Raw genomic sequence first — 13,217 nt, 5'->3', positions numbered from 1 at the left:
TAAAATACAAAGAAATGAATGGCCTAAGACTGTCTATCGTGCCACCCCAGCAGCTGAAGCACTGTTTAGTTGCTACTGTCAAACATTAGATGGCTCTCTGAAACATCGGTACAGTTGGTCTCATGAATCCTGCCTTCGCGTGCCCTGTGCAATGTTAGACTCCAGGTAGAATAAACGTTTTAAAACAGCAGACCGAATACACATTGGCGTTTATGCGGAAATTAATTTTGTGCTCCGTCTTTGTCTCAGACTGCCTCGATAGCACGGCTCACACGCTTTCTCAGCTGCACATCTGTCTGATGTGTTTCGTATACGGTTTCCAAAAGGCAGAACTGTGCTTGAACGCAGCAGTGCCTGAAGCTAACGCTAGCTTTCCCTTCAGTGCTATGAGTTAAGCAAGACTGAAGGTAAGGGCAAAAATTATATTTCTAAACAAGGTCTGTCAAATTTAACTCATACGAGTGCCACAGTGATGTATTCCCAATACATACGGGGACCTGCAGTAGTCCGACAAGGCTTTATTTAGTGAAGAGCGGCAGTTATGCTCTCTTGTAGTGGCTCAGCTAATGTTAGCTACTCAGACGTCGCTTTCTTTGCATAATATTAGTAACCAAATACAGAAAGGTAAGACTAACATTACAAATCAGCATTAGTAACTATAATTGAACTGTCATTTTTGTCCTAATATTGACTTTATAAAGATTGTATTAAACCAAAACAATCTAACTTAGCAAAAGCTAAAGTATGTAATTGTTCCAGTAGATGAGCTGAATTTAGCTAGTGTCCTAGTTTAGCAAACCAAGGGTGAGGTGTAATGTCAGCGTTTGCATCCCAAGCAGAACATCTTTCAAAGTAAAAGAAAAAAGGCAGCGAGATGCCACACTGCCACAATACTCACCAAAAAGCTAAATGTTAAATTATAGCATCCTCTTTGATGTGAGGATTTGAGTGAAATAAACTACAAGAGCCTTGATAGTTGAAATATTTCAATGTGTGAGGATTAAAAACTTAGTCATTATTGACTGCAGACTTGCATAAAGCGGAAACCTAGACCTTGGCCGTGTGCTATCTTATCTCTTTGTACACAGTGCTGGGAATGCAGCCACCGCTGCCACCTGAAGCAGTCAGAGAGCTGGTGTGCTCTTGCCTGCAAAGAGACCCCGTAGCAGCAGACCTGCGATGCAGCCTCTTCGTTGCTGCCACTCAGAACTACAAGAGAGACTCTTTGCTTAGACCATTCCCTCCTCGTTACTTAAGTGGTGACAATAAGGAGTTTGAGGAGTTGGTGAGTGCTAAAGTGATTGTCAAAACCTCTTGAAGATCCTAGATTATAGTCACTGGTAGCCTATGCTTCCCTAAGTGCTCCTCAGTTTAATCATACAAGCTTTAACCAGCCTCAGGGGTAGGGTCAAGATCACCAAACCAACAGCAGCAGCGCCTCTGTAGTTCAGCCATATATTCATTCACTCAGGTGACTGATCAGAATGATCACCAAGCCTATGGACAGAGGTATCCTAGCACAAGGACACTCATTAACATGAAAAGTGATACAGAGCTTTACATGGCAACTAGAAAAAATAACATACATGCACACATCTACACAAAAGGGGAAGACAGAGGGATGGCAGACTCAACAGTAGAACATAAAATGTAGCTACTTCAGAAAAATTCCCAGCAAGTAATCGGTATCAACTCTCAAATCCACTACCACCCATATAGGCTGACCTATGATCCTGTGTTGAATGAGTGGGAAGAAACAAGAATTGTTTATTTTCAGTTGCGATATGGTCTGCTAAGATAATTGAGAGAACTGATCAAATGTAACATGATATATATCCACTCGGTGGCAGTGATGTGCTGTTAATGGTAGCTTCATGCCAATTATTACTCATAGATGAATTTGTGATCATTTCATGTCTTTGGTGTCTTCTCACTTTGAGAGACGTGTGTAAAAGAGACATTTGAATCTGTTTGTGGTAATATGATAAAAGAAAGGAGTTTTTCCTTCTCCAGCTGGCAGATGTGAACTCGTTGCCTGGTGTGAGAGAGCTGGTGAGACTACGACCTGGAGAAGCAGATCATCATTTGGCCCTCGCACACTGGATTCTGTCTTCAAAGAGCTTTGCTGTAAAGACACTACAGAAGGAAGAGGTATGTTACAGGCATAGAGAGATAAACCACAAACTTGCACAGCTTTCTTCTTTGCTCAAGCGTGTTTCTCCGATCTTCACTAGTACGCCAAACTCTGCAGCCTGACGGAAAATGAAGGGATGTCTGCACCCGTGCCAGACTTCCTCTTTGAGCTGGAGTACTCTGATCAGATGAACGCGAGGTTTGAGAGGACGAGGGAAGGACGAGATGTTTTCTATGCTTTCCACGGGAGCCGCTTGGAGAACTTTCATTCGATTATTCACAACGGCCTACACTGTCACCTCAACAAGGTCAGTGTACCGAAACCTTATTTAAAAAATTGTTTTTTTACAGATCATGAGGAGCAAGGCAAGTTTAAGAGGATGCTGAAGGGCTGGAGTGTAAATCAGAGTGATACATTGGGCTTACATGGACATTTTTCATTGCAGAACTCGGTGTTTGGAGAGGGGACCTACCTCACTAGTGACCTCAGTATGGCTGTCCTCTACAGTCCCCACAGCAGCGGCTGGAGAGAAAGCATTCTAGGTCCACTGCTGAGCTGTGTCGCCTTGTGTGAAGTCATTGATCATCCAGATGTTAAATGCCAGGTGAAGAAAAAAGGTATGTTTAACAGTCGGGTAAAAGCAGTATGTCTTCAACATGGATTCCAAAGCTATGAGGAGGCAACAAAAAAGTGACAGTTTATGAAAACACCTGAGCTGTCAACAATTAGCAATAAGACATATGGAGTAAAGAGGTCAAAAATGTGTGCATTTGTACATATATGACGGGTCACAGTTTTTAAATAAGAGTGAATCAGAGAGACTGGGAAGAGAAAAGGAACAGAGAAAATAATGGGAGACATAATTCGGTGGAGTGAGCAGAACCAGAGCAGAAATGGGCGAGGGACTTGATGGGTGAGTGATGTTAGATAGGGATAACTTCGAATGACACGTCATGTAACAAGGCTGTAACAGAATTAGTATTTGTTGTTTGATACTTGAGTCGTGATACTTCACATAGCAGATAATAATACCTAACGATCAGCCAGCATAAGATGGAGAAAGAGAAAGGTGATGGGGATCTGGGTGGTGCTGATGGGACCAAAACAGCTGTGGGTACCAAGCCTGCACTAATGATCATGTAGACGATGCACAGTGATGTTTTTAAGTCTCTTTGCTTGCATAAGATCCACCAAGGCTCCTGTGCTAACTTGGTTAAAACAAGGTACTTTTATTGCTTAAATACCTATATACACTTCCATCCATCCATCCATCCATCCATCCATCCATTTTCTTCCGCTTATCTGGGGTCGGGTCGTGGAGGCGGCAGCCCAAGCAGAGAAGCCCAGACCTCCCTCTCCCCAGCCACCTCCTCCAGCTTGTCCAGAGGAACACCAAGGCGTTCCCAGGCCAGCCGAGGGATATAATCTCTCCAGCGTGTCCTGGGTCTGCCCTGGGGCCTCTTCCCAGTGGGACATGCCCAGGACACCTCACCCAGGAGGCGCCCAGGAGGCATCCTTGTCAGATGCCCGAACCACCTCAACTGGCTCCTTTCAATGTGGAGGAGCAGCGGCTCTACTCTAAGCCCCTCCCGAATGGCCGAACTTATCAACCTATGTCTAAGGGAGAGGCCAGCCACCCTTCAGAGGAAGCCCATATCCACCTCTTGTATTCGCGATCTCGTTCTTTCGGTCACTACCCACAGCTCGTGACCATAGGTGAGGGTAGGGACGTAGATCAACTGGTAAATTGAGAGCTTCGCTTTTACACTCAGCTCTCTCTTCACCACAACAGACCAGTACACTGCACCAATCCGTCTGTCGATCTACCGCTTCCTTCTCCCGTCACTCATGAACAAGACCAAACTCCTCCAACTTGGGGCAGGAACCTGTCCCTGACCCGGAGTACACTTTTTCCATTTACTCTAACTTAGCCCTCAAAACACTTACAAGTCACTTTCATTCATTCACACACACATTAATGCACTGCTTTATTCTCTTGTCTTTTAAGCACTTTTTACCTCTTACAAACACTCACGTGGATGCACTTTGTCCAGTATCTTGGACAGGGACACTTGGACCAGCCCACTGGAGTATGCATGCAATCTGCTCTCCTGATTCACAGCTGACCTCCACTTATCAGGAAGAGTGAGGACTTAATGTCCAGACAGGCTAGAGTTAGGGAAACAGAAAAATTCACTGTTGCCAAAAATACCAATTCAGGGAGTCACAAAGTACTGCAGAGAGTACTCGTGGCAGCGATAATGCTCTTATATGATGTAATATGACACGTTGTGGGTAAAAACAAAGTGGCCTACACTTTGTCTTGAATTTATTTCGGACCTTTATGCCTCTCAAAACACTCAGTAACTGCATAAATCTTTCCAGGAATGTTCTACCTGCTTATTGCTCTTTAAATCAGAACCTATTAAAGCCTTCCGCTCATTTTTCATTTCAGATTCTGAAGTTGTAGACCGCCAGCGCTCGAGGGCAAAGAACAGTGAAGGAGGGGATGTACCACATAAATACTTTGTAGTCACCAATAATCAGCTTTTACGAGTCAAGTACCTGCTTGTTTACTCTCAGCAGAGGCACCTGTCCAGGTAAGACTTTTCTGGGACAAATGATGCAGTTTGCTTTTGTGTACTGGTGAATAGGCAACATTAGACCTAAAAATGCTTTCATACAGAACAGGATTGGCTGACAAATCAGAAATTCAATGTGAAAGTTGTGGAAAGGTCACATTTATTTGAATGTCCTCCAGCACGCAGTCTCAGTAATCTGATTACAGCCCACTAAGAGCAAAGAAGAGAAGCAGAATACAATTTTTTAAACTTGTTTTTATCTATTTTACTCATTCATTTACTAATTCAGATTAAATAAAAGAGAGTATAGTATTGAGTAGAGACAACTTTTCTTTGAAGAGTATCTGGGCTTGGCCTTAGAGTGAACTTCAGTGTAGAGCTGCTACTCCTCCAGTTGATGTGGTGGATGCTTCCTGGGTGCCTCCTATGTGAGGTGTTTCAGGCATGTCTACCCAGGAGGCGATCCCAGGATGGACCCAGGACATTCTGGCAGTATTTTTTCTATTGGCTGTCTTGGGAATGCCACAGAGCTAGAGGAGGTGGCTGGACCAGGAGTGGTGTAGGCATCTCTTCTTAAACCCAGAGCTGGATGGACGCGAGTAGCCACTTGAAATAAAATAAAATAAAATAAAACAGGGTCCAGATCCAAGGTGTACTTTACCTCTTGCCCAATGTCAGATTGGCTCCAGCTCCGCTGTGACCCTCATTTAATGAGTGGTTAAGAGAACTGACAGATAAATAATCAATAGCATGAAAGAAAATGAAAATGTTTACTTGTTTTCATCCCGAGGTTTGATAGCTCGCTCTTCTGTGCTGATGGTCACCGTGCTTTTCTGTTTTTCTTCCTCAGACATTCCCGCAGCCGCTCGTGGCTCCTCAGACACCATTTTGCCATCATGATGAGTCTCTACCTTCTGCTGCTTGTATTCATCGGTGCCTTAAACTCCAACACCTTTGTATCCTTTTGGAACAGACTATTCAGGTGAAACGACAACAGGACACATGGCATGGATGTTTCTAATCCACAGTGCCTTCCTGCCAAGATGTTGGCTGAAGGCATGAGAAGAAGAGTTTTATGCACCTTTCTACTGTTTTCTCTTATAGTTCTTTGCTTTGTTTGCAATATGTAATGTAATATAGTCATCATTACTGTAAGTGCAAGATAACATATCGTTTCAGATGGGAATCTTGTTATATATTGATTTTAATGAAATCTGTATGAAGATCTTTGTTGATTTTAAGACAATTGCAGTGTTGCTCCTTGAGTTTGAATGATTCAGTAAATAATCAGTTTTATAGTTAATCTCTGTTACTGTGTTGTTTCAGTCCTCCGAGGACACAACGATGGAGATCATCCTGTTTAAATAATCAGTGTGTTTTGATTTTCTCTCTCTGGTTTGATGTGCAGCGAACTCCTCGTTAACTGAGCCATTATTATCACTAATCAGTTTTTCTGGCCTTAATGATAAACTGAAATTCCACTTTTAAATTCTTAAGATTGTCATTGTCTGTATTTTGGAAATTAATAAATTGGGATGTTTTGAAATCTTTTGTTTTTAAGTGTAGATCAAATATAGTGGTTTTTATTTTAATGTATACATTCGGTTTTGGGGACTGCGGCGTTGTAGTATGGATCAGTAGATATTCAGGGTTGTCATCTAAAACCACTGATCTCTGAATCATCAAAACATTAAAAAAAAAGGTACCTAACTCGTGGAATGACAGTTTCATGTCTACAGTAGCTAAAAACTTGGAATCTTTCGATATATGTTCTTAAAAATTTGAGGAAACTGGAGATGTGGATGACAAAAGAAGAAGTGGCAGACCTAAAAAACAAACAAACAAACCCTCTAATGCAGATGAACAGTATCTGAGAGTCATGTCCTTAAGAAATATGAAACAATTCCAGCAAAGACCAGACACAGGATCTGAGAGATGCAACTGGCCCTTCAGCTGATCCATCTACTGTTCATTGAAGCCTGATCAGAAATACTCTCAGTGGAAGGTTGGCTGTCATGAGGCCATTCTGAAGGAAGGAAAATGGGGACGTTAAATTACACAAGAGGTGGACTGAAAATCAGCGGCTTGGTTCAAATCATTGTCAGTATGTATGGAGGTCAGTAGAAAGGTACAACCGTGAGTTTCAGCTATCTGTAAGACACGGCAGCGGCTCTGTCACGGCTGCATTTCAGCCAGTGTTGTTGGAGGTCTTGTTAAAATTTCTAAATTGAAACCAGATTTGATCCACCATCTGGAGTGTGTCTCATTTCTTCAGCATGACATCGATCACAAACGCAGTGCCACTGCAGTAACAGCGCACCTGGATAGAAAAACGTACAATAAAGCACTATCAGTCATGGACTGAGCTAACTATAAAGGTGGCCCAGGAAATAATGACTTTTATTCCCTGTGTCTTGGTGCTGTACATCTATGTATTTTTGCACATTTTGATAAATGATTGCACTTATGTCCCATATTGATAACAAAATATAAAAAAGTGAGGGGTGGCTCAAAATCTTTCACAGTGCACATGCTTTTTTTTCCATACAGCATAAAAAAAGTGTTAAAGCATCAGGTTAAAATGAATTTGAAATACTAACATCTCTAATGTAAACAGTGTTTACAGTGCGAGGCACCTCTTTCGAACAGTGCGTCGTTTCTATTGTTCTCAGCTTTTCGTGTTGCATTCAAACATGGGTTACCTCTAACAGGGGCAAATTTATTACTGCTGGCACACAGACAGTCCTCTTTTAACTGTGGTACTTTATCAGTAAGAAAAAAGTGAGAGTGATATATGGGTTTGATAACACAGGCGGCCTGCTTTGGTGACCGATCCTGTTTTCCTAATAGATACCCGATGTGCTGATGTGTGTGTATTAACAGCCCGAGAAACGCGCAAAAGAGAATTTTTTTGTTTGGTTTTGTGGAGCAACGATGTAAAGCAAGACTTTAGCTTAAATCAGGGTTCTCATTAAGAAATGAAGACAACCAGGAGAACACTTTGTGTCAATAAATAATTTCATTTACTCATAAATAACCGATGGCACAGTGCTTTCAGTCTTAGTTTTCGTTTCCTCAGGTGTACTTGTTATGCTGCACAAATCTCTGTACTTTAATTAAACATCAGATATTATTCCGATGTCTCGTTACGTCACGGATGCAGCTTACTAACAAGTTTGAAAGAAGATGAAAGACATTGCAGGCCATTGTTTTGGTTTAAAAACCATTCCCGTCTTGCGAAATCCTTCAGATAAACTGCTTCTGTTCATCAGAAATGGCTCACATTTGAAGGCCACAGAACAAACTGCCCATTGTTGGTCCACACTTTATTCCCTTTATGTACAGGCTTCATTATTGCTGCCTCATAAACTGTCTGTTATTCAATAACCATCAACTGTGAGGGGGGCAGCAGCCGTAGAGGGAGCTCAACTTGTTTATCAGGAAAAAACTCCCAAAATGAGAAGCAATCAGAAGAAAGGGAATCTGTATTATTCCACTAAATGTTTGTGCCTCACACTTTGTTTTCTTCATAAAAAAAATTCATGCATTAACAATTTAATATTTCCCTGTAAAAGACGTGTATTGTGCAGGACTGAACTTGAGGCAGGTCTGCAGTCAGGTATGATGTTTGTTATCTTTGCCAACATTTGCTCCAAAACTCCAAAACCCTCACTTACAGATCGAGGCCAGAGCAGACCTGTCAGAGAGTACAATCAATCAATCAATATTATATTTCTATAGCACATTTAAAAAGGTCAGTGTCCATCAAAGTGCTTCCTACAAGGTAGCCAAGCAGATTACAACAAAAGGCAACAAAAACAGTTAAAACAATTATAGTTACAGTGACAGTTACAGTTACATAGCACAAATGCAGACCAGGTGGAAGTCCAAACTAATTTGCTTCAAAAGCTAGATGGAACAGGCGAGTTTTTAAGCGTGATTTAAACGTTCAACACAGTCCACTGGATGGTTTTGCAAAGCAGGAAAATAATGATGTCTTATATAAAATGTTTTGCTATACATGATGCCTTGCTGCAAGCATTGCTACACACAAGTGAAAAGGTGTGGAAAGCATTCAAACACCTCAGAAACTTGTTTGATAAAGAAGTAAAATCTCTTTTTGTTGTTATTTTTGCTTTTATCTGTTGATTGCAATGTACATTCATTGCCTACTTCATTAGGTATACTTGTTCAGCTGCTCGTTAACACCAATATCTAATCAGCCAATCACATGACACCAACCACATGGAGCAGGTTGTCTTTACCCTGCTTGGTCAAGATGACCTGCTAAAGTTCAAATCAAGCGTTAGAAGGAGGAAGTGAATTTGCTCTGAGTATCTCAGCGCTCATATGGTGGGGTCAAAATTTGGCATAAACTGCACAAATGAATCATGAATCCATCCTGAGTTGGATCAACAGTTGAAGCTGGTGGTGATTTGATGTTTTCTCAGCACACTTTGAGCATTTTTAAATGCCATAGCGTACCAGGTACTCCTGCTGCTCATGTCCATCCCTTTATAATCACAGTGCACCAATCTCCTGATGGCTCTTTCCAACATAATAAAGCTCCATTTCAGAAACCTCACATCATCTCAAACTGCTTAAGAGCATGACAATGAGTTCAGGAATAATTGCAGCATCTTGTCAAATCTGTGCTATAAAGAATTAAATTGGTATTAACTAAAAGTGGGTCCAAAGCAGTATTAGTATAGTGTACCTAATAAAGTGGCTGGTCAGTATATTTTATGGCAGTAGACTGACTGATACAGATCTATCACATGTTTGTGGGCTCTTTTTATGCAGTGGATTTACTGGTCTGGCCAAAAACTGCAGGTTGTTTGTAAAGTATTGTGTTAGTTTGTGTTTTATAAATAATGTGTTTACTGCATTTGTATTTTATAGCTGAAACTGTAAGAATATGGATTAGAATATTCAATCACTGGTAATGATATCCAGTAATTTGAGATCTAATTAAATAATTGACACACAGGTGACAGAGAGAATCTGACATATGTTTACTTAGCAGGTAGGTTTTCATGTTGTGGTACATGAATTAAACACTTATGGTGACACACAAGTTCATATAAGATACAAGAAAACACGTAAAAACAAACAGTGATTATGCCAACTGTCTAACGTCATATAAAGCAATGCACATCACTGGACAGCATTAATTAACAGCTAGAGTAGTGCAGATCCAGCCTGGTAATCCCCATAAATAAATAGAGCAAAGTCAATACATGATGGTATAGAATTTTAAAAAGTAGAAGGTTTTAATCTTGATTTAAATTGCAGGGGGCGAAAAGTAATTGTTGATTAAGTAGTTTTGAGATATTCACAGGGTTTAAACATAGCTGCCTTTCTTCACATTTTGCTACAAGTGTTCCTCTTGGTTTCTTCTTAGCTGGATGAGCTCGGACAGTCCGGGATCAAGCACACAAAATGCCCCTCGCAGTTACTCTGCAAAGAGAAAAAAAGACCGTGTTGGATTCAGAGCGCAATGAAGAAGAAAAAAAAGAAAAAACAGGGAAAAGTTTGGTTTTTATTATTATTGTTTTTCCTTACCTGGAGGTTGTTGTGGCATATGGGACTGTGAGGTGCAGTCAGGTGATTGTGCACACACTTCCCAAAGTGTTGCAGACAGGTGGAATCGGACGGGGCGCAGGTCTGAGAGCACGATGGACGCTTCAGCAGCAGACAGCTGGAGCAGGACGTGTGCTGGCAGGAGCCCTGGCACTCTTTATTCTGCAGAGATGTAGACCTACAGACGAGGAAATTCTGATTATTGCTAAAAACAACAAAAACAACGTGGCATTAAGAGGATGGAGAGGGGGCTCACCTGGCAGAGCAGATTGCAGAGGGGTTGGCCTGGCAGTACTCCTTGGTGCACTCTGGTTGGCAGCTCTCTGCATCCAGCTGTTCAATCACTGCACAGATTTAAAGAAATTACGAATGAGAGTCCCGCATTGTGGAGTCAGACTTTAAAAAAAGACAGGAAAACTGTAAAAGGTCTGATATCGTATTGATAACGGTGACACTTCTTTTCATCGGGGACAGATAAGATGAGTAATTATGGCTGAGGAACCTTTGATTCAAAGGAAGCCTTGACCACACTATCAGTCTTCACAGCTCATAAACCAGATTTTACCGCACCAGCACCATTCCCACTACACAGACTTACAGTCAAAGAATCTCACCAAGTGCATTTTACGCGTTTAGAGAAGATTTTAGCGCCTTTGTAGTTCCCGCCAACTTTATTTCCAGAAGGAAGAGTTAAATATTGCATTCTTGCTTACAGAGCCTTCTTTTAATTAGCATGATGGTTTCTGTACATGTGAATAAATCAGAACAACTCGATAACTTTTTTGTGCTGCTGTAAAACTTTTCATTTCCCCACTATTGCATTTCACGAGTGATTAAAGCATCACCCGTGGATCTGATGCGCAGTGGCTGCTTGTCATCATTTTAGAGTAATGGTTACAATCTCACCTGCTTTGCAGATCCCTTTGCGTTCTGCGTCTGGTTTGGCAGCTGCCGAGTCCTGAAAAACGCACACCAGCCCCTCGTCGCACTTCCCCAGGTAGTCCCACGTCCCCCCGCAGGTCTCCCCCTCCGTCTTGGCGCACACGGGGCAGCATCCGCAGACACCCGTCGTCACGCCCCCTTTACACTGGAGCTTCAGCGCCCGCCGGGAAGAGCAGTGTATCCGCTCGCAGGGCGGGCACTGAAGGGCCCGAAGCTGCTGGGTGTCCACGGGGGACGCTTTCTCCAACCCGAACACCCCCAACAGCGCACTGAGAAATAGCAGCATCCGCATCGTTGATAGACCTGACGTTATCCTGAGGGGAGAGCGCCTGTCTGCACCTTTTATATCCCCGGGCACCCCGGCATTGTCACACCACATGCTTCGTAGTTTATGAGCCACAACCTCCTCCCACCACCACCAGCCAATAGATGGATGGATTTAGTCTAAAATATACGGTTAATTATCCCCACGTCTTATCTCCACGCTATCAACAGTGCGATTTTGTTTTGAAACAAGTCTTCCGTCCGAACATTGTTAGATAAACTCGGATGAAGGTGAATTCGGAGTCACATGACCTCTGAAAGGGGCAATTCGGTGTGCACCTGTAATCAGATAATGTCCCATTTCCCAAAAGAACAAAAGGTTTAACAAATCAGCAGGTTATCTCATCCGGACGCCTCACAAGGTTCTTAGCTGAATGAAAAATCTCGCAGGTTGTGTGCATGCCAGTAAAATATGGCCGCACTCACTGGGTGTCTGTCAGTTGACATTGCAGCTGCTGTATGTCATTTCTTTCCTTTTGAAGAGGGAAACATCTGCTTAAAAGTAGGACAAACTGCTGCAGAAACATACTTAGTCCTCGGCAAGTCACAAAAAGGTAAATTGTTTTGTGTTATTGTAGTTTATGCTGCAGTTAACATATTAAAATTAGCCGCTTTGGATATTAAACCCGTTTTGCATTACTTTTTATTCAATTTTTGAATGAAAAAAAGGCCCACAATAACCCCAGCCACAAGAGATATTTAATGACTTTACTTTGAGGAAATGTTCTGTGTAAAATCCTGGAGGACAGAAAAGGATTTCTTTAGCTTTGGCTCTTAATATGCTCTATGTTCATTTGGATCCATACGAACTGTTAGTATGATGGTCCACAAACGAGAAACATAGCGAATTGGAAACACGTCCAGGTTTACTGAGTGCAGAGAAACAATTTAATAAAGGAAGATAAAACTACAATTAAAAAAAATATGAAGAGGCTAGACATAATGCACACAAGGTGCATTACAAAAGGAAGGTAAAGACCCTACAGTAATGCAGATAAAACCCCAGCAATCAGATGACCCCCCTATGAGCAAGCATTTGGAGACAGTGGGAAGGAAAAAAAAAAATCCCTTCTAACAATAAGAAACCTCTGGCAGAACCAGGATCGGGGAGGGGTGGCCATCTGAGAGACCAGTTGGGGACGAGGGGAGGAAGACAGGACAAAAGTGAAAGAGAGCCACAGGTTTATTATTTTTAATAATACTAATAATTTTATTCTTCCTCTTTAAATAATACGCCAGCTAGCTAACGTTAGCTGCTATTCTCTCACTTAATTTTAATTATTCAATTAAATCTTTTTACACATTAGTCCTCATGTCCTACTGCTTAGTCGTTGACATAGCCAAAGGAGAGAAGCCCATATAGGATAAATATGCCCCGTCTAGTCCCCATAACCTTCAAAAACATTGAAGGTTATGTCATCTGATGAGGTCTAGGAAACAAAATAAAGTTTAAATTAAAAAGAAAAAAGTTTTAAGTATCAAAATGATGCTTTGATCAGAAAAAGCAAACCAAAGAACTCCTGCTCCTCTTTCCTGTTGCACTGATCCCAGAGGAGCATCTCCACATTCACTCGTCCACCTCTGTATCAATTTGCATAATCCTGCAAGCTGTCTTCACTTTAAAAATAAATCTTTAAAAAAAAGTGTTGCTG

General features: G+C 41.7%; 2 protein-coding genes across 3 annotated transcripts; one reads left to right on the top strand and one right to left on the bottom strand.

Moving 5' to 3' along the window:
- The first annotated feature begins 327 nt into the window (after positions 1–327).
- parp16 (poly (ADP-ribose) polymerase family, member 16) lies at positions 328–5,833 on the top strand. 2 transcript variants are annotated; one of them, XM_085357535.1, is made up of 7 exons: positions 328–407; positions 1,089–1,285; positions 2,014–2,151; positions 2,235–2,441; positions 2,580–2,751; positions 4,590–4,734; positions 5,567–5,833. In XM_085357535.1, the coding sequence occupies exons 2-7, from the start codon at positions 1,097–1,099 to the stop codon at positions 5,700–5,702; spliced, it is 987 nt and encodes a 328-aa protein (XP_085213661.1). In that variant the 5' UTR covers positions 328–407; positions 1,089–1,096; the 3' UTR covers positions 5,703–5,833. The 2 variants fall into 2 exon arrangements, with proteins under 2 accessions (XP_085213661.1, XP_085213662.1); XM_085357536.1 differs by lacking the exon at positions 328–407 and adding an exon at positions 539–624.
- A 4,283-nt stretch (positions 5,834–10,116) lies between these two features.
- On the bottom strand, positions 10,117–11,620 carry LOC146628054 (uncharacterized). Its single transcript, XM_085357534.1, has 4 exons — positions 11,206–11,620; positions 10,556–10,643; positions 10,282–10,477; positions 10,117–10,176 (listed from the first exon to the last, which is right to left on the bottom strand). The coding sequence occupies exons 1-4, from the start codon at positions 11,618–11,620 to the stop codon at positions 10,117–10,119; spliced, it is 759 nt and encodes a 252-aa protein (XP_085213660.1).
- Positions 11,621–13,217: the final 1,597 nt, after the last annotated feature.

Source organism: Diplotaxodon limnothrissa, linkage group LG7 (assembly GCF_057381915.1).
Source record: "Diplotaxodon limnothrissa isolate DT_005_m linkage group LG7, D_limnothrissa_male_GT1.1, whole genome shotgun sequence".
NCBI classification, from domain to species: domain Eukaryota; kingdom Metazoa; phylum Chordata; class Actinopteri; order Cichliformes; family Cichlidae; genus Diplotaxodon; species Diplotaxodon limnothrissa.
The sequence above is the reverse complement of the archived record's forward strand: the minus strand, read 5'-3'. Positions and strand labels throughout refer to the sequence as shown.